We start from the raw sequence: 24,536 nt of genomic DNA, 5'->3' as shown, positions 1-24,536 counted from the left end.
GGGGTATCTAAGTAGTGGTTGCCCCCCCCCCCCCCCCAGATAGCTTTCTGAACAGGCTCTGTACAGGATGTTATGCTTTTTCTGTAATCTGTTTCAGGACCCAATGACGTCAGCTACACCCCCTTGGGTTCATCTGCTTGGACAGCACATCGCACGCCATCTTGGAGGAGGAGGAGGAGGAGGAGGAGATTGGATTTATACCCCGCCCTTCACTACCCAAGGGAGTCTCAGAGCGGCTTACAAACTCCTTCCCCTTCCCCTCCCCACGACAGACACCCTGTGAGGTGGGTGGGGCTGAGAGAGCTCTGACACACACTGCTCTTTTTCAAGGACCACTGTGCCAGAGCTTGTGACTGACCCAAGGTCACATCAGCAGGGGCAAGTGGAGGAGTGGGGAATCAAACCCAGTTCTCCCAGATTAGAGTCCGCACACTTAACCACTACACCAAACTGGCTCTCAGTTTGGCTCTTGTGCCAACCATGCCCTTCTATTGAACAATGTGTCAGTCCCCACATGAGAGAATCAGGGGTACATCTGTTCCTCCTCATAAGAAATCACAATATTCAGAAACCAGCGGGGAGAACCTTTTAATCTTCCTGGGCATCTACTGCTCCTACCCTCTCACCCCAAAAAAGCCCTTCAAAGTGCTGAATCCAAGCACCAAGAAATTAAAAGCTTCCTCTCCTCCTGGCTTAATCCATGAGTGGTTTCCTTGCTCCTTACGACTGCTATCAACCTGTTGTCATCACCCATGACCTCTTACTGACAGATCAGGATGGGTAGCCATGTTAGCCTTTCTGTAGCAGCAGAAAAAGAGCAGGCGTGCAGGAGCCACCGGAGAGTCTAACGCGGAGGGCTTGCGTGGGCCACGGCCGTCGCTCCTTGAGACACCTCTGTGGGACCTCACAGAAAAGCAGCTTTATACCCTGGCCATCCTGTTGGTCCTGAAGATGCTTCTGGACTCAAGCCTTGCTCTTATACTACACTTTTCTCTTCACTGCACAGAAAGAGATCTCGGAATTCTGTAATCATTAGTTATGCGGTTCGTCTAAAACAGCTCAAATCCCTGGCCACATTGCCAGGCCTCTTTTGGCTAAACTCCTCCTTCCCCTCCTGCCACGTTTGCCTTTCTACAATGAATATGGTTTTTGGGGGGGTTTTTTGGTCTTTAAGGCGCCATTTCACTTCTGCTTTGTTCTCTGGTCTAATCCAGGTATAAATTATCACCTGGTACCCATTAAAATTATGTGCTGTTGGCATACAGTGTTTCTGAACTATATAGTTAGTCTATATTGAAAATGCTATTTTTTTATACTTTATGGAACCAATATGAGGGGCTTTAGTGTTGAATTAATCCTTCTATGTGTTATCTATTTTTTCTTGTATTTGTTGCTAATTTTTTAATTTTGTGATGATAATGTACTCCTTTCTTGTTCTCTTTCAGTGTTATTTTTCCTCTTCTGTTTTCAACAGCATGTCCCTAACTGAATGAACAGCAGATATTTTTAACAACTTCTTTATACCAAGAACAAGCATCCAATCAGTAGCAGAGCTCACCAATGGCGTTCAAGGCATGTTTGAGCTCCAGGGTGAAGGCTGCCATGGGCAAATCGTCACACACTGGCAGGACGGCCACGGTAGACAGGTTGCTGGCCGGGTTGGTCAGCTCTGAGCTGGAGGCCACGCTGAGACCGGGCCCTGCAAGAGATACACACACACAAACACTCTGATCGCCTCTGAAGTCCAAGGCCTTGCAGGCGCTGGGCAAGGGCACAGTGGGCCCTGCAGCGGAGCGCCCCCCCCCCCCACGGGGACACTATACGCCTGAGGCGCGCCTTCTGCGGCAGACAGCGGGAAGAGGAGGAGGAGGAGGAGGAGGTAAGCCTCAAGGTCAAGACGCCCACCTCGGAAAGGGCCACGCAACTGCTGCAAATTCCCCAGGATCTTCTGGCTCAGTAGATGGATGAGACGGGTCACCACCTGGGTAAAGGATAAGCAGGCTTTAGAGCCAAAGGGCACGAGGGAAGAGACCCGAATCTGTGGTCGACCCAGCCCGGCCGCACAAGGAAGCCCAAGAGCAGCTGTCCGTTCTCAGCATGTGTTGCGGGCTGCTCCCTCTCGCAGCCACACGGGGGGGGAGGGGCCAGGGGAGGGGCGGGGCCAGCCTGGGCAGGACTTCACGGCTCCTCCCGGCAGAAGAGCCCTCCAGCTAATTCCCCCTCAGCTTCTCCCGACATCGTGCCCACCGAATGACATCTTCACCCCCTCATTGCAGACCTGAAGACCCACTGACGAGGCAGCCCAGTGGGGAGGAGGCATCCTGCTAGCGAGCAAGTGCTCCAGCTGCCGCCTTGCGCAGAAGACGTGCAGGAGGGGGCTTAGGTCACCGGGGAGCATCTTGTCTTTGCTATTCTCGTTTGATCATAAAAAGCACTGGCACTAAAAAGCAGGCTTTTGATGAACCAGTTTTAAGTCAAAAGAACATTTGACTGCATGCATTCTTCAAAAAAACAACACACAATTGCAAGGCATGCCTTGTAGGGAATGGAAACCTCTCCTTTCCTCACAGATTTAGTCCGTCTGTTCCCAGTAGTGTGATGCCCCTTAAGTACATACTAGGCTCTCTAGTCTCTTTTGAGCTGCTGCTGTTTACCATTACAGTCTCTCTCTCTCTCTCTCTCTCTCTATCTATCTCTCTCTCTCTCTCTCTCTCTCTCTCTCTCTCTCTGCGAAATCTCTCTCTCTCTCTCTCTCTCTCTCTCTCTCTCTCTCTCTCTCTGCGAAGACGTTTATGCCTGTGAATGTGGCTTCTGCCTCAGAACACCTCTGCTGTCTGAAATGCGGAAGTCTGGTAATGTCTGAAAGCAGAGGATTCCTGACCGCCCACCTGAGGGTACCGCCGCTTGATGTTATTGAGGGTCCCTTCCGGCAGCTTGGCCAGCTCTGTGTCCCGCACAGCATGGACCGTGGTGGCTCGGGCTTGGCGGGTCAAGGCTTCCACCTGAAAGCACAAGAAGGGGCAGTTATGCAATTATTCAATTATTCAAAACCAAACTATAAATGCAAATACTTCATTCTTACAAAAACCCACATACAACAATGATGCAATTTTTCAAAGCCAAAATCTAAATGCGAAACTTCATTCGTACAAAAGCCCATATACAAGTTCCCTATCACACAACCTCAAGATAATTCAATACACTCATCCTTTAGAGTTCCCAGCACCAGGATAAAGAAAAAACAGAGAGATCACCCCACCCTTAATTAATTCCAGTGCTACCATCTTTTAACATTCCCAGCAACAGTATAACTTCCTCACTAGATTACCTATATTACTACCATTGACAGCAAAGATTACCATTACCAATTTATTTATGATGCTATTATTCAAGTCCAACTATAAATACATAAACTTTATTCTTATAGAAACCCACAACAAATTCCCTATCATACAAACACAACATAATTCAATGCACTCATTCTTTAACGTTCCCAGCATCAGATTAGAGAGAAGACAGAAAAGAATAGGCAACAAATTTTTAATTCACCAACTCAATCCTTGCAGCAATACTATACTCCAGTTCCTTTTTACCTTGATTTTTTGCATCCTCTTCTACATGTTGTTGGTCTTTGTACTCCTGGACTTTCTTTTCCAACTTATCTCTTCCACACACCCTCACATTTAATTGCTTGGGGACTTTATATTTCTTCAGACCTTTCTTTGATTTTCCCCCTCTGATTTGCTTCTTCTTTTTTCTCTTAAATGGGTTCCGCAGACTTTTATTTGTTAGTCCTGGTTCCAATTTTCCTTGTCTTTCCAATGCACCTTTAGAGGTGTCTCCCTCCTGGACCTCTTCCTTTATAAGTACAGACTGAGCTACATATAGTTCTTTCTTCTGTTCTTGTTCCTGCACTTTCATTTCCTTTATTATTTCTTTCTCTTCCTTCACTTCTAGCAATTCATTCTGGGGATTTTTCAAAAAGCTCTCACAAGCCAGTTTAAATATTTGTTTCATTTCTCTCACCATAGTTTTTTGGAACTGTTCCCATTGTTCCCACGTGATATCACAAAGTTTTGTGTCTCCGTCTATTCCCTCTTTCATATCAACCACTTCCATCTCTTCCAGCATATCTTACTGTTCCGCAAAAATCAAATATAATCCAGTATAATTCTGAAAAGGTACTGATGTTTTCTTCTTACCCCTTCACCACATCTCGTCTCTCTCAGCTCCCAAACCGATTTTTCAGCCGTTTTTTTCCACATATAGCAGGTAAAAAACACAGGGCATATAATAGTCCTCTCCGCTCGTTCCGTGAGTGCGCAAAAAATATTTTCCAATGAGATGTATCATTTCCTCTCAAAAAGACAAACTAAACAGATTAAAAGCCGGATGGCCGCGTCTAGGAAGAACATGGCAGCCATGTTCTTCCCCTCCCAAGCTCCCGCTTTGGGGCATTACTGGTCACCCCCCCGCTTTGCCAAATCGCAGGAGGGGCCAGCAACGAAGCCCTCTGCTCCAGCACTCTGTCAGAGAGTGCCGGTCGAGCTCTCCCAATACTGGGAGACTCAAAAAAGAGCACTGGTGGGTCGAGCGGGACGGAGCGAGGAAAATGCCCACCCGCTCATCGAAGCGCCGTACCGGAAGTCCCAGCAGGGTTCTTCTTTAATAGCATGCTCATGTTAAGGGCCAACTCGGCTGTCTTTGAGGTTTTAACCAATGCGGTTTGAATATCAGTTAATTGTTCGCGAACCGGCTGGATGTAAGTCTTCTTTCCATTCTTTCTAATAAGAGAGGGAAGTCTTGCCTGTCAGAGGAGGTTTCCAGTGATTCAGATATGGACGGGTCGGCGGCCATTTTAGATGGCTCTGCGCCTAATTTTTCCTGCTCCACTTTACTATTTCTTGGGCCAAAAAAGTTTTGAGCGGACTTTGGAGCTATTTTAGTAGATAATTTTTGCCTGTTAGCCGCCCTGAGCCCTACGGGGGTAGGGCGGGATATAAGTTTAATAAATAAATAAATAAATAAAGACAGGTTGCTTACCTGTAACTGGTGATCTTCGAGTGGTCATCTGTGCATTCACACCCTTGGGATATACTGCGCCTGCGCTGAACCTTCTCGGTACCGGTAGCTAGCAAAAGGGATTTTCGCGCCTCTCCCAGGTCACACGCCGGCTCCACTGCGCATGACCAAGGAGGGGCACGCAGATCCCGCCAGTTCCTTCTGACCGCCGTCCATCAGCCTTCAAAGAAACAAGATGAAGGGCCGAGAGCAGAGGGGAAGGAGGGCGGGTGGTGTGAATGCACAGATGACCACTCGAAGATCACCAGTTACAGGTAAGCAACCTGTCTATCTTCTTCGTGGTCTCTGTGCATCACACCCTTGGGAGAATAGCAAGCAATAACTCTTACCTGGAGGAGGGGCCGAGGCCCTACACCTGCGCCGTCTGCAAAATAGACCGACCCAACGCCACACGACGAGTAGACCGGACATCAAGGGCATAATGCTTCACGAAGGTGAGCGGAGTAGCCCAAGTCGCAGCGTTGCAGATGTCCTCCAACGGCATACCTCGCAGGAAAGCTGTGGAAGTTGCTACCGCCCTCGTAGAATGGGCGCGAAGCTGACCTGGAAGAGGTTTCTTAGCCAAAGCGTAACACAGTTTGATCACTTCCACGATCCATCTAGACAGAGTCTGGGAAAAGATCTTCTTGCCTTGTGCGGGCATACTGTGAGCAACAAACAAAGCTGGAGACTGGCGAAAAGACTTAGTTCTGCCCAAATAAAATAGCAACGCTCTCTTAACATCCAGAGAGTGCAATTTCCGTTCCTCTTCATTAACGGGAGACGGGAAAAACGATGGCAGAACTATATCTGAGCGTAAATGAAATTCCGAAACGACTTTTGGCAGAAAGGAGATATCCAAAAACAACGATACTCCATGTGGGGAAAAACTCAAATATGGTGGATCACACCTTAGAGCAGACAACTCGCTGACTCGACGAGCAGAAGTAATGGCCACCAAAAACGCAGTTTTGAGCGATAACAACTTCAGAGAACACGTGGCCAACGGTTCAAAGGGTTTACCCATCAAAAAACGCAAAACTAAAGCCAAATCCCAGGCCGGAGTCGGAAGACGACGAGGAGGGTACAGGCGAATAAGACCTTTACAAAACTGTTTCGTCTGAGGATGCGAGAAAACTGAAAACCCATCAATAGATGGATGAAAAGCTGACACCGCAGCTAAATACACCTTAACTGAAGAAAAACTGAGCCCCAAATCCATTCTGGACAAAATGAACGCAAAAACAGACCTCAAATCCACTGGTGGAGGGGATAAATTAGAGGAACTCAGGTACTGCAGGAATAAATCCCACTTCCTAGCATAGGAAGTTCTAGTAGACAATTGACGACAGTTCAACAAGACATCATTGATACGGGCATCCATCACGGAAAACGTATTTCCCACAGAGTCAACTTGAGGCTCAGAGGATCGTAGTGAAGGACCTGGCCCTCCTGGGCCTGTAGGAGATCCAATTCCCTTGGTAGGTGGACAAAGGATCCCTTTGCCAATCGCAACAGTGTCGGAAACCAGGCCTGACGAGGCCACCATGGAGCTACTAGGAGACAATGGGGCTTGTCGCGTTGAATTTTCACAAGCACCCGGGGAAGCAGCGGAATCGGAGGAAACAGGTACAGGAAATCGTGAGCCCACGACATCAACAAACCGTCCCCCATCGACAGAGGGTCCAGACCCGCTCTGGAGCAGAACATTGGGCACTTCGTGTTGAATCTGGTTGCAAACGCATCGATGCGTGGGTGCCCCAGACGCTGAAAGAGGGGGAAGAGATACTTTGAGTTCAACTCCCATTCGTGGTCCGATGCTCCCCCTCTGCTCAGGAAGTCCGCTTGCTGGTTCAGAGTTCCCGGTAAATGAGCAGCTTGGGGGGTGATATTCCAATGAAGGCACTCTTCCCATATGTCCATAGCTAGTCTGCAAAGGGACCTGGACACAGTTCCGCCCTGGTGATTGATATAGGCCATCGCCGTTGTATTGTCTGTGAATATCAACACAGCCTTCCCTACAACCTGTCTGTGTAAGGATCGGAGGGCAAATTGTACGGCCAGCAGTTCCAGATAGTTGATGTGATAACGCTTCCACAGGGGCTGCCACGGAGCACCTACACAAACGTTGTCTGTATGAGCACCCCAACCCCACAGGGAAGCATCCGTGGTGATCGATATTGCAGGAATAGCTAGTTGGAATGGTGCACCGGCCAACAGGTTGGCATCTATAAGCCACCACTGCAGGGAGATTAGGATCTGAGGAGGCACTATCAATTGCAGACTTGGAGGGTGAATGGAAGGGCGAAATTTCTTCAGAAACCAAAGCTGTAACGGGCGCATGCGGAGGCGTGCACACTCGATCACAGAAGTGGTGGCTGCCATGAGACCCAAGATCCGCTGAATGCGAACCGCTGATGTCACTTTGGACTGAAGCAACCGTTGAATTTCCAGACGAATGGTATCTGCTCTTTGGCGAGGAAGGTACGCCCGAGAGGCTAGGGAGTCTATAATAGCTCCTATGAACTGCACTCGAGTTGCAGGTAGCAGCATGGATTTCTGTAAGTTCACCAGAATTCCGAGGGAGGATAGGACCGACAATGTGATGGTAATGTGCCGAAGGAGACATTCTCTTGAATCTGCCACCATCAACCAGTCGTCTATATACAGAAAGATCTGAATGCCCTGAAGGCGAAGATGAGCGACGACAACCACCATTACCTTCGTAAAAACCCTGGGGGCGGTAGAGAGCCCGAATGGAAGGGCTTTGAATTGGTAATGGTCCTCCCCGACTGCGAATCTGAGGAACTTTCTGTGACGAGGATGGATGGAGACGTGAAAATAAGCGTCTTTGAGATCTAAAGTGACCATCCAAGTCCCTGGAGACAGGAGTGGTAAAATGCTTTGCAACGTGGTCATGCGAAACTTTCTGTAAATGATGAACCGATTGAGAAAACGGAGGTCCATGATTGGACGAAGTCCTCCGTCCTTCTTGGGGACCGTGAAATATTTGGAATAAATCCCGCGGCAACAATCCGCCATCGGGACTTTCTCTATAGCGTTTTTTTGTGTCAGCGATTGTACCTCCTGTAGCAGGGCAGGAGACGCCGGGGTTCTGATAAAACGGGAGATTTTGGGAGTCAGAGAAAACTCTATGAGATAGCCATCTCTTATTATAGAGTGCACCCATTTGTCCGTAGAAATGGCGAGCCATGCGTGCAGGAAGGGTGCAAGGCGAGTCTGAGCAGTAAGGTTGAAGTCAAAGTCCCTGTTTGGGATTCTTAGGGAATTTCGACTTATAGGCACCGGACGATTGTCCCTTATTTTTCGGGGGAAAAGACCGTGACTGAGAGGAGGGAGGTCTTTGCCATTGATCCGTAGGTGATTTGTTGTACGGTTGCCTGGTCGACCAAGGTTGCCTAGGCCACTGCTTGGATTTCGAGTATTTGGTCGTGGGGGAGATCCCCAAACTCTTGGACGTCTTGATACTCTTATCCATTTCCTGCAGAACCGTGTCAGTGGTGGAGCTAAACAATCCAGAACCTTCAAAGGGAAGGTCTTCCACCGAGGATCTGGTGTCATATGGCAATGATGAAGAGCGGAGCCAGGCATGTCTGCGTAACGCTACAGAGGTTGCTAGAGTCTTACTAGCGGATTCCAGGGAATGCTTGGCAGCACTAATTTGGTGTCTAGCCAAGACCATCCCTTCATTCTGAATCCTTTTAATCTGAGGTTGGCACTCTTTGGGCACGTGCGGGAGGAAATCATTCAAACGCTTCCATAAATTGAATTGATAACGGCCCATGCAGGCGGCATAGTTCGCCGTTTTAATGCCCATTGCACCGACAGTGTAGAATTTTCTACCAACCGAATCCAACTTTTTTCCTTCTTTGTCTGATGGAGTAGAGTGGCTCGCTTTTCCTTTCGTGGACGAGGAAACGACCAAAGAATTGGGCTTAGGATGTGTGTATAAAAACTCAGCCCCTGATTCCTGGACCTTGTACATGTGATCCAGACGCTTATTAGAGACATTAATGGAGGCTGGACGAGTCCAAAAGTCCTTGGTAGTTTGCAAGAGAACTTTTGTCATTGGTAGAGCCACGGAGGGCGAAGTGTTAGAGTGCATAATGTCAAAAACGTTATCATCCACAAAACTGGCAACGAGAGTAGGAGTCATAGATAGATCTAATGCCATGCGTTGAATAAAATCTCCATAAGACTTAACATCCTCTGATGGAGAAATAGGTAAATCCGCTTCCACATCTTGCGAGGTGGGCTGTGCATCTACATCCTCGATATGTTCAGAAAAGCCATCTGAATCGGAGGATACATTGGATGGTTCTGGAGATGATTCGAGTAATTCAGGTTGAGACGGTGCCGGTGTGTTAATCGGGGGCACAACCGGGTCTGGTGGATGCGTCGGTATCGACTGCTTCGATACCGATGGTCGATCTTGAAAGCGCGAAATGCGGGATGACACCGACTGACGATCCCATTCAGGTGGGGGTGGTATCGGGAGTGCCCAAGGGTATGGGTATCGATTCCCGTACAAATAATGCCATTGCCTCTCATCCCAAGTCAGGGGAGGAGAAGTTGGTCGGTGCCGATCCTCGACTCCACGTTCTGGGGAGGCATGAGAGGATTGACGGCTCGACATATCAGATTGCGACTGATTTGTCTGTTGAGTAAGGTCGATGTCGAGATCCGAACCGATCGGGTGAGGTTCTTGCGTGGGATCTCGACCCTGACTAGCCGAAACCTTATGGACTTTGGGTTTGTCCGTTTTAGGTTTCTTCGACTGCTGTGAGTCTTTGCCCTGCTTCCGGATCTTGGAAGGTACGGGGTGGTCCTTTATCGGCGTCGATCGTTTCGGTGCCGAAGCATCGATTGCGACCGTCGACGTCGATGATCCCGGAACGGGAGGACAAGTGTCCGCAGCCAAGGTGGACATCGAGGCGTGCCCGGACGTGTCCAACGGTGAAGAGGACTGTGGAGATAGTGCCTTCTCCATCAGGGCCAAGTGTAGACGAGCTGCCCTGTTTTTTCTCGTCTGGTTCGAAAACTTTCGGCAATGTCTGCACTTAGAGACACAGTGCGACTCCCCTAAACAAACGAGGCAAAGCGAGTGCCCGTCGGTGGGGGATATTTTAAGGCCGCAAGTCCTACACCGTTTGAAACAACCCCACCGCGGGGCCATAGGCCAGCGGGAGGGGAACGTAAATAAAGAACAAACACCGAAAGAAAAATGCTAACTACAAAAATAAAGAAAAAGAAACTAACTAAACGTAAGTTTAGCAAAAAAAGTTTGGTACTTAGCAGACCGAGGCAGAAGGCGTCCTACCAGCGCGGCGGTCAGAAGAGAACTGGCGGGATCTGCGTGCCCCTCCTTGGTCATGCGCAGTGGAGCCGGCGCGTGACCTGGGAGAGGCGCGAAAATCCCTTTTGCTAGCTATCGGTACCGAGAAGGTCAGCGCAGGCGCAGAGTATCCCAAGGGTGTGATGCACAGAGACCACGAAGAAGATATGTTGATTAGCAGAAACATGGGCTGACAATTTTTATTAGGGAATATAGAAGAAGGATGCACTGAAGTCATGGTCCAAATTAGGCACCTAAGAGGCAGATATTTACCCTTTTAAAAGATTTTGTTTAGTTTGATCCTGTTAACGGGCACCCTTCCCCGTTGTGGGGGCTGATGGAGCATTGGCGGCGAGTGGCGAAATGGCGACTAGGCACAACACCAGCGGTGGATCGGACGTTGGTGGAAGGCGGAGCAAGGAGACGCAAAGAACGTAGAGGCACAGGCACGGCGGAGCCAAATGGACAGAGCCGGAGCTGCGCTGACGTGAACCGCGCGCCGGATAGGCCCGCCGATCACAGCCGACGCCAAAGACCACGAGAAGGAGAAGTAGAGGAGCCGGGAAAACCGAAAGCCGAGCCGACAAGAAGCCGAACCGAGAGAGAAGAACAGCAAGTCCCTCCACTGGGTGCCGGTAGGGCACCCTGACTATATGTGGCCATAGATAGGGATAAAGAGTAACTGTAAGCCGCTCAGAGACCCCTTGGGGGTTCGAGCGGGATACAAGCTGAAAGCATAAATAAATAAATATAAATAAACAAAAGAGTTCACAGGAAAGTTATAGTACAATGAGGAGAGCACTGAATCTTTAAAATGTTAGACCAAGCACTAAGACCACTTTCATAGGTGAAAGAAACTTTGACAATTTATATATCTATAAAGCAAATGAAAAGGCCTACATTAACTAAATGTTTCTTCAAATTTTAAATGTCTCTTTCCACTTTCTATAAAATATTAATAATGCTAACATGATACACCAAGACTAAAAGGTATTCCCCATATCTCTTGTAAATAGTAATCAATAATCAAGCAGGTCTCTGGAAAGACAGCAACTGGCTTCAAAGATTTATATACCACCCAAATATCTTCCTAACTGCTAGAAGTAGGGAAGAAGTAACATGCTTTGGGAACAAAACTAAACTGTGGTAACAACTTTGATTTTTTTTCTTATTTACCAGCAGGCATTTCATTAACAGAAGATGAAATATCTTAGAAGTATTTAGTCTATTGAAGATGGAAGTCCAAACATACACAGAGATTATGCTAAATAAATATTTGTCAGATAAGGGATTTCTGGAAATAGGGACTCTAGCAGACCTTGAGCTGTCTTTTATTCTTGAGTGAACAATGTAAAAGAATCACCATTTATCTTAAAATATTGGAGAAGGTGACCCTTGTCTCCCACTCAATAATTTCACTCCTATGCTTGACTAGATCAAGAGGGGGGAAAGATTTTATTGATTATTCAGTCAGAGATGTCTGTAGGCCAAACACACAAAAATGTTTGCCATGGAATGATCTACAATGAACCCAAGATAATTAAGTCAAGAGAAGTAACAAAGAACCTTTCAGTCATCTGCTTGAGATACTATATACTGTGCTTCCAGATCAGCAACAGTTACCATATTGCTTCATTCTGGAAAACAAGAAGCCTTTTGGCAATAATGCAATATTCATTTCCATTTTCCTTTCTAGAAATGCCTTTGATAAACTCTCAGAGATTGAATAGAGAAATGTTGCCCAGCATAGTCTTTTACAGGTTTTGAAAAAACCAAGAGGTGAAATCCCAACACAAGTGCAGAGGGCAGTACCAGGTGACTTGAAGTAATGCACAGATCCAATCATACAAAATGTTACACAAATATATATTAACTCCAGAGGATATACTCTAGAGCAGGGGTGTCAAACATGTGGCCCAGGGGCCAGATCAGGCCCCCAGAGGACATCTATCTGGCCCACAAGGTACTGGCTGTCTCCTGCTTCTTCCTCCAGTTCTTCTGCTGCTGCTGCATCATAGCTTGCTTTCCCAGACTCTCTCAATCACTCAGGAGAGATAGATAGGCAAACGTCTGGTCCCTGCACTGGGCTGAGGCTCCTCCCCCTCCCCCTCCCCCTCCCAGATTGCTAAAGCCCAGACATTTTGATGCAATAATTCAGATCAAGAAGTGTCACTTATCAGAGACTGTTAAATAAACAGAATATTGCAAGAATGCTAATGTTTTCAGCATGTCTCTTTGTGTTAGTGTCCTTTATCAAGTTTCTATCTTGTTATCAAGTTTTTATGACACACATGGCCTGGCCCAACCAAGTCCAATATATGTCAAATCCGGCCCTCCATAACAAATGAGTTTGACACCCCTGCTCTAGAGGGGATGAAGAGATTGATGAAACTGTACATTATATGGCTTCTAAAGAGCAATATGAGTGAGCAGCCCTGTCCACCTAGCTCTGGCACACAACTGAACAGACAAAAATGTAATAAAGGGTAAGAGATGCTTTGCTCCATGTGTCTGTGTGAGGGAAGTGTCACTATCAAGCATGGGTTGTAGGTCATTAATAATGTGTTGAGTTATAAGCTGTAGGTGACCACCAGTGGTGTTCTGTCATCATTTTCTTTGGGCTTTTCTTGTAGCAAGCTGTCCCTGGGTATCATTCTGGCTTTTCCGATCAAAAGCCTGTTGCAGATCCTTCAAGTGAGTATCTCTGTCTGAGGGGCCAGAGCAGATGTGACTATAGCGTAGGCCTTGACTATACACAATGAACTTCAAGTTGAATGAGAACTTATACCTCCAAATCGATGACACAGTCATGCACTTGCACGGCTCTACAGTATGCCTACATTTTCATGGCAGATCTAGAACACCGTTTTCTGAACTCCTACCCACTGGCCCCTCTCCTTTACTTCAGATTCATTGACGACATTTTTATTGTCTGAACCCATGGCAAAGAAGCCCTTGAGGAATTTCACCAGGTTTTCCACAACTTCCACCCACCAACTGTGAATTACTCTATACAAGAAATAAACTTCCTGGACATCACAGTAGGGATAAATGGGGGACACATAAGTACCACATTATACCAGAAACTGACAGATTGGCAAGCATACCTACATGCCTCCAGCTACCACCTGAACCACCTCAAACAATCCATTGTGTATAGCCAAGCCCTATGCTAAAGGGCTTGAGAGAACACCACTGGTGGTCACCTACAGCTCACAACTCAAGCCAGTTCAACACATTATTAATGACCTACAAACCATGCTGGATAGTGACACTTCCCTCACACAGGCACTGGAAGGGACCGACCTTTTCTTGCTTACAGACAGCCTTCTAACCCAAAACAACTTCTCACCCACAATGATAAACTATTTAGCAGTAACATGGACTCTGGTACCAAGGCCTGCAACAAACCAAGATGCCAACTTTGCTCTCACATACATCCTAGCAACACCGTCAGTGCACCCAGCAATATCAGCCTTACCATCTCAAATTCTCCTGCTCATCCTCTAATGTGATTTATGCCATCACATGTCAGCAATGCCCTTCCACCCTCTACACTGGACAAACAGGCCAGTCTCTTGAACAAAAAAAATAATGGGCATAAGTCTGATATCAGAAACCACAACATTCAAAAATTAGTGGGGGAACGTTTTAACCTTCCAGGACATTCAGCTGCTGACCTAGAAGTAGCAGTTATCTTACAAAGGAATTTCAAAGGGAGATTGGAAAGAGAGACTCCTGAATTGCAACTAATAACAAAGCTCAAGACAATGCATCCTCCTGGACTGAATCGAGACCTAGATTTCCTGTCTCATTATCAATGTTGATTTCTCCACGCCTACTACCTCTCTGTATATCACACCTAATGCAATCACACCTGCTATTGTCATTTGCCTGTTAATGTCATTTGGCATCTGAAATCACTCCACTTTCCAATATATAGGACAGATGGAGTCACATTCTACCTGTATCTGAAGAAGTGAGCAGTGACTCATGAAAGCTGTTCTGATGGTATTTCCCCCCACTTTCAGGGGTATTCCAGGAACCGCTTTCAGGATTGCATCCCTCACATGCCTCTTCGAGAATCTTACGACAATTTCCCCAGGCAGATTATTTTTCTTTATATAGCCTGAATATGATGTGTAAACCACATCCATCTCGCTCAGCAGCGATTCCACCTTCATTTCTGTCACTGGGGCTAGTAATTCCGTCATCACTTCTTTAAGATTCTCCCCCCTGTTCTCTGACATGCCCTGGAAGCGAAGAATCATGTTGGCCTTTTCCATTTGCAGCAGTTGATCTTCCATGGAGATTTGTTTCCTTTCCAGTTTTTGCACTTTTTTCTTCACCTTCTGAGTAGTTGCAGCCATTTCCTTTAACTTCTCAGTATCTTGCTTCATTATTTGTATCATATCGTTTATCTGGGTTTGTTGTGCAGTAATATTTTGAGTCACTATAGACATCTGTTACTTGAAGTTATTCAGCTGCTCCAGCAGAGGGTGCATATATTCCGCTATAGACTTTGCCACCTCGCTGGTAGCTTCTGGTTTCGGGCTCTCAGACCCTTTCAAAAGTTTTTCTCTGTCCTTCTTCCCGGCCATCTTTTTCGCTTGTTTACTTTTGCAATTTTTTTTAAAGTCTCTGAATGTGCGCTTGACCGCTTAGATTCACTTTGGTAAGTACTTCTAGGCAGTTTCCTTCGCGTTTTCTTCCGCTCCCCCCCCCTCAATCACTCAAAAATTCATGCGCATGGGAGGCGTCCCTCCCCTGCTCGCCTTTTTCCCATTCAGTGAGGTGGGGTGGGGAGCTATCTTTTTCCCTTTGAAAAACGCTTTAAAGCTGACTCACATTCATAATTGGTAATTCGACCTCGCTTTCAACTTTCATTTCTGCCGCTGGATCTCCCACGCTTGCCCCGATCAGCGTCACTCAGTCGGTCTCACAAAACGGAGAACCATCAGAACGAAGAGGTGCCTCAATTCTCCGGCCTGGGGGAAGGCTATAAGCATGGACGGCTTCAAGAGGGAATTAGATAAGCATATGGAGCAGAGGTCCATCGGTGGCTATTACCTACAAAGTATAGATAGGGACTCTGGGGCAAGTGATGCTCTGTATTCTTGGTGCTTGGGGGGGGCAGCAACAGTGGGAGGGCTTCTAGTGTCCTGGCCCCACTGCTGGACCTCCTGATGGCACCTGGTATTTCTGGCCACTGTGTGACAGAGTGGTGGACTGGATGGGCCATTGGCTTGATCCAACATTGGCTTCTCTTATGTTCTTATGTACACTTGGACAAATGGAGTTCAAGTTGCCGAGCTCGAAGGGTCTGTTCTTTGTATTATTTAGGTCTTCCAATCCTGGAATCTTTGCCCTCTTATTATAAATCTTTGACGGTCCCCAAATATAGAATATTGTTTTCCAAGGCAAGATTAAATGCTTTGCCCTTGGGGAACTAACGGGTAGATTTCTAGGGACTCCATTTTCAGAACGACTTTGCAATTGTAATTCAGGCGATTTGGACACAATTTGGCACTTTTTCATTGATTGTAGAAAATACAATAAGGCTCACGACAGATGGATCTCAGTGTACATTCAAAAATGGAGCCCTGCTACTAATCAGGAACTTGTAGCTAGTCTCTTAGCTGATACTGATCCAAATGTGATGCTGGTAGTGGGGCGAGGGGGTTTAATGTGAAAGCACATGTTGGCCCCCCAGCTCATTTACAGCAAACCCCACCAGCTGGATGCAAAATCCCTCGGTATTTACACAAAGAGCCACCCTGAAACTCAGCGAGACAGCTGGAGTGCAAATGAAGCCAGTGAGACACCAGAAGCTGAGGCCCCGCAAGCAGCTGCCAGCGGTCCCCCCCCGGGCACGCGCGAGGTTTCCCTTGCCGGCACTCACCACGCCAATGAGGTCCCCGCGCCCGTACTCCCCCACCAGCTCCTTCTTGCCGTTGCCCTTCTGGATCACCGAGCGCAGGCGCCCGTTCAGCACAATGTAGGTGCAGTCCGACTTGTCGCCTTGCCTGGGGACGGGGCAGAGGAGGAGGTGCTGGTCAGCACCGACTGTGCCACCCACTGCAGCTGGGCCCCCCCACGTGCGTCACGGCATGGCACCACGTGCGTGTGTGTGTGTGGGCGCGTGTGGAGGGGAGATCATCAGCTCCCGGGGTCCTCTTAAGGCCCCCCCCCCGACTTTGGGGGTTCTGTCCCGGAGGGTCTGTGCCTCTAGCCCCCTACTCCCAAGTCCAACAGAGACCAGTGAACGAAGCAACAGGAAGGGCCCCGGATCCCCACGTGGAGGACCATCTCCAAGCCCCACCCTCCGGCCAGGGACCTAGGGAACCCGGGCGTGAGGCGGGAAAGGGGCTGAAAGCCCAGCTCTCTCTCTCACCTGTAGAGGGCCCGTCCGGCTTCCACGGCCATCCAGTCAATGGCAAAGTCCATCTGGCGCACAAAGGGAGACATGCGGGCGGCAACAGTGTGAGCGACACTCAAGACCACGCTGGGCTGCTCACGCATGATGCTGGAAGAGGCAGAGTTAAGTTAGCAGCAGAGCACAAGGTGGTTTGGTGGCAGCGTAGAGAAAAGAGGAGACTGGATTTGTACCCCATGGCCCTTCACTACCCGAAGGAGGTGTCTCAGAGCGGCTTACAAACTCCTTTCCCTTCCCCTCCCCACAACAGACACCCTGTGAGGTAGGTGGGGCTGAGAGAGCTCTGACAGAAACTGCCCTTTTTCAAGGACAGCTCATTATCAGAACTACGGCTTGCCCAAGGTCATGCCGGCAGCTGTGAGTGGAGGAGGAGTGGGGAATCAAACCCGGTTCTCCCAGACTAGAGTCCGCCTGCAATAAGCTGGCCTGGGGACAGGGACAGAGGAGGAGACGCTGGTCAGCACCGACTGTGCCACCCACTGCAGCTGGGCCCCCCCCCACGTGTGTCGCCACGGCATGGGTCATTCAGCTCCTTCTGCTGAGGAGAGGAGGAGATCCCTTCAAGGAACTCCTCCTCCTCCTCCTCTCCTGCTTCCTGAGGCCCACATTACCCAGCATGCCGCTCAGAACGGGATCCGGCTTCTGGTCGTCTCCCCCCTGCCTTCGCTGGCAAGGTAGAGGAGAGAGGAAAGACGAGAGTGGGACTCTCTCGCTAGCTAGCACCCGGGGAGCCCTGACTTGCATCCCCGTCCTTCCTTCCCTTCTGCAGTGCTGTTCTGCGTGGGCAGGGCTCGAAACAGGCCCCCCGAGGGAGCCTCTGCACGGGAGGGCAGGACTGAGGGGACAGGCCAGGACCCGGGCCCCTGCCAAGAGCAGCACGGGAGGATGGCGCCGTCAGTGGAGGCGGGGCAGAGGGAGGGCACGAAACGGCCGCCGCAGGCGTGTTGTTACCCACTCGTAGAAGTCGGACTTGGAGATCTTGAGGAAAGTGCAGTCTCGGTTAGCCTTGATGGTGAAGATCAGCGGCTCCCCCGTGAGCACGGCCAGCTGGCCCACCATCTCCCCCGGCTGGGTCAGGAAGAGGCACACGTCTTCAGCCTTGTCGATCATCCGCTGGTAGATGTGCAGGCAGCCCCACAGCACAAAGTGCAGGCTGACGTCCTGCCGGGAGGGGCCGGCGCGAAGGGAAGGAAGCAGAGAGAGGGGGGACTTCAGGGGGCCCATCCAGGGAAGAGGCTCAAGGACAGGCCGTGGGGGGGGGGCAGTGGAGGCAGCGGCACCGTGAGGGCCGAGCAGGGAGCCGGTGGATCTGCAGCGGATAGCCTCCCTCCGGAGCACGAAGCTCTTGCAACAGGGGACTGGACTCAGACAGCAAGCGCAGAAGCTTCAAGCAGTGCAGAGTGCAGCAGATAAGCCTCCTGCTGAGAGCCAGATGTCTCCACCAGGTAACTCTTGGATTCTGGAACAATCGCACCGGCTGCCCGCTTGTTTCTCGATTCAGTTTAAGGTGCTGGTTCTAAACGGTGACGCCCTTTGTGGTCTGGGGGCCCAGACAGCCGAAGGGCGGCCCCTCCCTGCATGAGGCTGCCTGTGACCTCCACGTGGGCCTCTGGCGAACAGCCCCTCCCCTCTGTGCCACCTGACAAGCAAGCGGGTCACCTTGGTGGCCCTGAGGCGGGCAGAAAGACAGGAGGCCAATTTGGTAAATAACAGAAATAAAAATAAATGTGTTAAACAGGGATTTCCCAAACTTTGCTTTAAAGAACAAAATGGATCCCCTGACTAGATAAGACTGTTTCCTGTTACAATCTTTCCCCAATTTATTTCTGATCCAAAGTTTATAACTGCCGGAATTGAATTTAAGGTGAGTCAGGGGCTATCTCAATCCACCCAGATTTACCCCCACTGGCAAAGTAAATATCCGCATCACGAAGGCAGCTCTTTGCTTTTGCATATGTGGCCAATATCTGTCTTGTCTTCTACCATTGCCAAGGCTCCGGGGAATGCCTTCATCTGTTTTAGACAGGAGTTACAGAGACACTGCACTTGCTTTGAAGTTTCATGTCACAGGTACTCTAAAGAACATCCTTGGTTACTGACTTCATTATGGTATTATTGTTCATTCCTCCCATTTTTTTTAAAATGATTTTTCTATTGTTTGCTGGGAAATTCTCCTACAAAGGGACATCCTGCTCCACCAAAATTTTTGAGATCTTTGAGTAAGTTCACAAATGTGGATAAGGGTGACCCAGTAGACACTAAATATCTGGACTTCTAAACAGGCCTTTAACAAGGTTCCTCACCAAAGACTCCCGGGGGAGCTTCAGAGTCCTGGGGAAAGAGGACTCAAAAACAGAGCTGGGCCCCCCGCGGGGGTCAGTGCTGCCACAGAGACGGAGGCCTCTTCCCCTGTCAACTCCCCCCCCCCGAGTGTTGTGAGGGAGCACTCAGCTCTCCAGCAGCGGTGTGGCTGAGCGGTCAAGGCGGGGCTCTCGCTCAGTCAAAGGCTCTAATGTCCTTGTGACTGTTTGAAGGGATAGGCCCCCCTCGCAGGTGGGGGGGGTCCCAGGGACCACCCAGTCTCCCACGGGTGCCGAAGGGCAGGAGATTCAGGACAGAGAAAAGGAGGTACTTCTCCACACAGGGCACAGTGCAGGCTGTGGAACTCGCTGCCACAGGATGTGAGGATGGGCCTCAACCTGGAAGACTTAAAAAAAAGGGGGGGGGAGCGGGCAAATCCACGGAGGGTGGAGCTGCTCGAGGCTCCTAGCCGTGATGGGCACCTCGGCTCCCTCCAGTGACCAGAGGCAGGAGACACCTCTTTAAAGTCAGCCGCTGGGGAGCACCGGGGTGGGGGTGGGGGGTGAGGATGCTCCTCCTGCGTGTGGGCTCCCTAGAGGGGCAGAGGTGGTCAGCCGCTGTGTGAACAGAACGCTGGACTTCATGGGCCAGCAGGGCTCTTCTTACATGACGGACTCGGTATATTTGCTACATATTACTTGCGATTAAGCTTTTGAAGTAATGTTTTTTAAAAAGAGACAGGCAGGAAACAGCTAGGTCTTCCACAGGTTGTTGCCTAAGCAGAACTGGGCTAACACAGTTTCCGTTTGGGGCCTGATGAATCCAAGCCACCGTCTTTACCTCATTTTCTCCTTAATGTGAACTGAAGCTTATTGGATCACCGTTCTCTACCTGTGAAATCCAGTTCATGGGATTTATTATACGGTTTTAGTCCATTGTCCTTGAATTGCAGAACCCCATCTTACTGCATTGGACTCACTGTATGTATGTGTTCTACTGGTCTTTACTGCGTTGCTCCTAGGCTACGCAATCCACCTTGAGCCTCAAAGAGACATTAAATATTGAGAGAGACCAGTCTGAAACAGGGCCTAGAGTTAAAGAGAAACCCCTCCCAACAGGAGACAGACGGGCACAGGAGGATTGACATGAAATCAGATCTAATCGGGGAAGCTGCCACGTGAAACACATTAAACTGTTCCAATCAGAACAGGACAGAGACTTCATAAGGATACAGCTGAACTAATTAGTATCTATGAAGGGTGAGTCATGCTGAGCTATTAGCAACTATCATGAGTGGGGGAAACCTGGTCCTTATTCAGACTCGAGGGAGAGAGGCAGTGCTGAATGTCTTGATGATAGAATCACAGAGTGTGGGAGCCGGAGGGGACCTTGCCGGTCATCTGGTCTGTCCCCCTCGCACTCTGCAGCTAAACCGATGGCAACATCCTCACTCTCACCGTTCTACTGCGTACAACAAATAAATGCCGTTAGTCTTTGGAGGTGCCACACTGGACTTCTGCTTGATTTTGCTGCCACAGACTGACCCGTCTCTCTCCCCGGCCTTCTCATCACAAAGCATGTTTTTGTAAAAAAAAGCAAACCAAAAACCCTGAAGCCGCCTGCCTGCCTGCCGTTGCCACGCCCTCCCGTTTCGGGCAGGCTGCCGTCCGCCATCCACCCTGTTCTTACCTGGTCCCCTTGGCGGGCAATCACCGTCCCGGCCTTGGCGTGATGCAGCAAAACCCGGTGGTTCAGCAAGGAGGAGTCCTGTGGGGAGAGCGGGCGGACGGCCGCGGGTCACATCTGGGCTGGAAAAAGCTGGTCGGCGTCGCACCTTCCCATGCTTCATTCAGATAGCGCCTTAATAAAAGTGCGTGCTGACTGACTGTTACAAGAGTATCTCAGCCTACACAGAGCCACAGTGTTCTGAGTCTTAAATGTGACCCACAACAAAGTGCCGTGGGCCCGTCTTCTGGCTGCCCGGCATGGGCTGCCCAAGCGACCGCCCTCTGTGCGCTGCTGCTGCGGTGGCAGCCCTCCTCAGGCAAGCAGCCAGCCGCCTGCTCCGCTCCTTTCCAGGCAGCCCCCGGGGGGGGGGCTCAGAGAGCAGCAGGGCTGCCTGGGCCAAGCGCCCCCCCCTCAGATGAACCGGAAAGGCCGCGGGGGGGGGGCCCCTGCCCAACCCCCCTTTCCAGGCACCCTCACAGTTCCGTCCGATCAAGGAGAAGAGAAAGGAAACACCGGTCTCTGGACGTTCTGCCCGGAGCCACCTGAAGGGACCAGGGCGTCCTGCCACAAAGTGGTTGGGGAGGATGACCCTGATGGCGGAGGAAGAGGTCCTCCCCCACTGTCCTTTCCGTGCTCTGACGTAAAAGAAGCAACAACGCAAGACAGCCTCGCACCAACGGGTCAGAAATGCAGCTCTGAGATATTACAGGCTCAGATGTCATTTTACACCAGGTTATTTTAAAAAGAAACTTAGTGTTATGTAAAGAAAAATTCACTGTGACGCTTCTAAAAAACTCTGGCCTTGAGTCTTCCCTGCTCTCTGGAGGAGAGGCCCGCCGTGTGGCCCAAGCGGCCCCTGCAGTGCTGTGAGTGTCCCGGGGGCCTGGCTCCCCTTCCTCCTGTCCTGAACCGGCCACACGGGAAGGGCCAGCGCCAACGTCACTGCGCCAGAGAGAGGGGGGGAGGGGCCTGGCTGCAGGCGGGAATCCCACCCAGAGGAGCACAGGAGGGGGGTCCCTACCTCGATCTTCATCAGTTTGACCAGCTCCCGCTTGGCCGCCTCGAAGATGGCGCTGGTCTGGCGGCCCTGGTAGGGCCCGAAGAGGCAGTCGCCACCGGCTGAGCCATCCTCACAGTAATTGTAGTGGTAGACCCCAGAGGGCTGCTCCTCGACCGTCACCGTCTTCCGTTCCCGGGGCTCGTGGGAGACTGACTGCCAAGGAGGAGGAGGAGGAGGAGAGGCCTGGGTCAGCTCACCGAAGGCAGGAGGAGGGACACATGGCGAGCGGCAGAGAAGACTTCCACCACGGGAGGCACGTGGCAACGGCATGGCAACTGCTTCCGTCCGCTCGAGGCACCTTTCCTATCATCCCCCCCCCAAATACAGCCACAGACAAACGTCCAGCAGGCGCAGGGCCCACTGAAGCCCCAGGTGAGCAAGGCCACCCTTGCAGGTGCAGCAGGAGAGGACCCAAGACAGCAGACACCTACTCGGGCAAAGCTGGCTAGCGAGGCAGTGCTGTCCTCCTGGAGGGACACGGAGATGCGGCCGCGCTCGTAGGCCATGTCGAAGTCAGAGCGAGGGGCCCTCTGGATCCCTGAGCGGAAAAGAAAACGACAGCTGCCCGAGGGTCACCAAAGCGCCCAAGGCCACGGGCGCTCCCTCCCTCGGGAAGGGCGGAGATGCAAAGAGGGAGCCGTACCTGAAATGTCGACGGGCATAGAGATGCAGCGACTCAACGGTGGGGCGGAAGGTGGTTCCAGTAAACCAGGTTTCGTGGGGTCCCCTGGAGGAACACACAGCGACACCACCACAGCCCCTTCAGTCCCGTGCTCCCGTCCCCGTCCCCCCCCTCCCCCCAGCATGGGCCAAGAGGCACAGAAGCACCCCCCCAGGTGAGGTCTCTGCCTGGCAGTGACCCGCATGACGTTCTTACGGCTGCCATTAGGGACTTGTGCAGGGCTGAGAGGACTGTGTAGCCTCGCGTCAAAGAGGAGCGTGGGGGAAAGGAGTCAGGAGGAAGCAGAGCAGGACTGAGAGGCAGCCAAGGCTCCCGGCTTTTCGGTGCCCCTTTTAGGGCAACACCGTCAGACTCCTCCCCCCCACCCCCGGGAAGGGAGGGAGGAAAGGGGTGAACTCAAAGGCACCACCTGCGGGGGGAACCACAGGCCCAGGGGTACCTGTCGCCACCGTAACGCAGCAGAGGTGGGGGAAATCACCCTCCAGTCCTCCAGACGAACAGTCACGCAAAGGTTCACACATTCAGGCTTACGCAAGAAAAAATGTCAGGCTCCTCCGGGGTGGATCACGGGGGTGGAGAGAGGGAGCCCCTGTTCCCAAACCTGCCCTCCGGCCCAGATGCTCAAGAGACACCCTCCATTCCCTGGATTAGCACAAAGGCAGACCAAGCCAGGCTCGCAGCTCGGCAATGCTGCTTGACACAGTGGTCAGGTGGCTGCGCTGGTCCAGAGTGCTTTTGTCCAGCTTCCGCTGGTGCCTCAGCTGCCTCCATCCCTGGGTCAGTCAGATCCAGCCACAGTGATCCACACCTTAGCGACACCTAGACTGGACTACTGCAATATGCTCTACTTGGGGCTACCCTTGAAGAGTGTTTGAAAGCTGCCGCTAGACTCCGCGTTGGGGCCACAGCCATCAAGAGCACGTGACACACACACACCCCCATGCGACAGCAGTTCCACAGGCTACGGCTCCACTCCCAAGCTTAGTTTGTTGTAAAGCACCCAGAGAGCTTCGGCTACGGGTGGTATATAAAAGTTCCTCATCAAAGGCTCCTAAGTAAGCTCAAAAATCATGGGATAAAAGGACAAGTCCTTTTATGGATCAAAAACTGGCTAATTAATAGAAAACAGAGAGTGAGTATAAATGGGCAGTTCTCCCAGTGGAGGGGGGTAAGCAGTGGGGTACCGCAGGGATCAGTACTTGGTCCACTGCTTTTTAACTTGTTCATTAATGATTTGGAGATGGGAGTAAGCAGTGAAGTGGCTAAATTTGCAGATGATACGAAGTTGTTCAGGGTGGTGAAAACCAGTGAGGATTGTGAAGCACTCCAAGGGGATCTGTCAAGGATGGGCGAGTGGGCGTCAACATGGCAAATGGGGTTCAATGTGGCCAAGTGCAAGGTGATGCACATTGGAGCCAAAAATCCTAAATATAAATACACATTGATGGGGTCTGAACTGGCAGAGACTGATCAAGAGAGAGATCTTGGAGTTGTAGTAGATAACTCACTGAAAATGTCGAGACAGTGTGTGACTGCAATAAAGTGTCTTCTTGGTGCTTGGGGGGGTCAACAGTGGGAGGGCTTCTAATGTCCTGGCCCCACTGGTGGTCCTCCTGATGGCACCTGGTATTTCTGGCCACTGTGTGATACAGAGTGTTGGACTGGATGGGCCACTGGCCTGATCCAACATTGGCATCTCTTATGTTCTTATGTTCTTAAAAAGAAAATGAATAAATAATAATTCGTTTTGACTTTTAAAGCTCTGCACGGCTTGAGGCCAGGGAATCTGAAAGGCTGTGTCATTCCTGCCGGGGACTTAACATCACAGGAAGATGCCTTTTCCATCTATAGGAGGCAGCTGGTGACAGGTTTTTTTTTTTGGGGGGGGGGGCACATTTATGCAATTTTTTCA

At 50.4% G+C, this 24,536-nt stretch overlaps 1 protein-coding gene across 1 annotated transcript in view; it reads right to left on the bottom strand.

Moving 5' to 3' along the window:
• Positions 1-24,536, bottom strand: part of PNPLA6 (patatin like phospholipase domain containing 6) — a 78,498-nt gene that overhangs the window by 40,941 nt on the left and 13,021 nt on the right. Inside the window, exons 10-19 of the mRNA XM_015426307.1 lie at positions 22,586-22,669; positions 22,374-22,480; positions 21,904-22,095; positions 20,844-20,921; positions 17,809-18,014; positions 16,812-16,943; positions 16,320-16,443; positions 2,889-3,002; positions 1,906-1,981; positions 1,559-1,699 (exon numbers count right to left, since the gene is read on the bottom strand). Coding sequence (XP_015281793.1) covers positions 1,559-1,699; positions 1,906-1,981; positions 2,889-3,002; positions 16,320-16,443; positions 16,812-16,943; positions 17,809-18,014; positions 20,844-20,921; positions 21,904-22,095; positions 22,374-22,480; positions 22,586-22,669 — 1,254 coding nt within the window. The remainder of the gene's footprint in view (positions 1-1,558; positions 1,700-1,905; positions 1,982-2,888; positions 3,003-16,319; positions 16,444-16,811; positions 16,944-17,808; positions 18,015-20,843; positions 20,922-21,903; positions 22,096-22,373; positions 22,481-22,585; positions 22,670-24,536) is intronic.

This window comes from Gekko japonicus, unplaced genomic scaffold (assembly GCF_001447785.1).
Source record: "Gekko japonicus isolate JY-2015 unplaced genomic scaffold, Gekko_japonicus_V1.1 scaffold557, whole genome shotgun sequence".
In the NCBI taxonomy this organism is placed as follows: domain Eukaryota; kingdom Metazoa; phylum Chordata; class Lepidosauria; order Squamata; family Gekkonidae; genus Gekko; species Gekko japonicus.
Note: the sequence above shows the minus strand (reverse complement) of the source record. Positions and strands in the feature narration are given on the sequence as shown.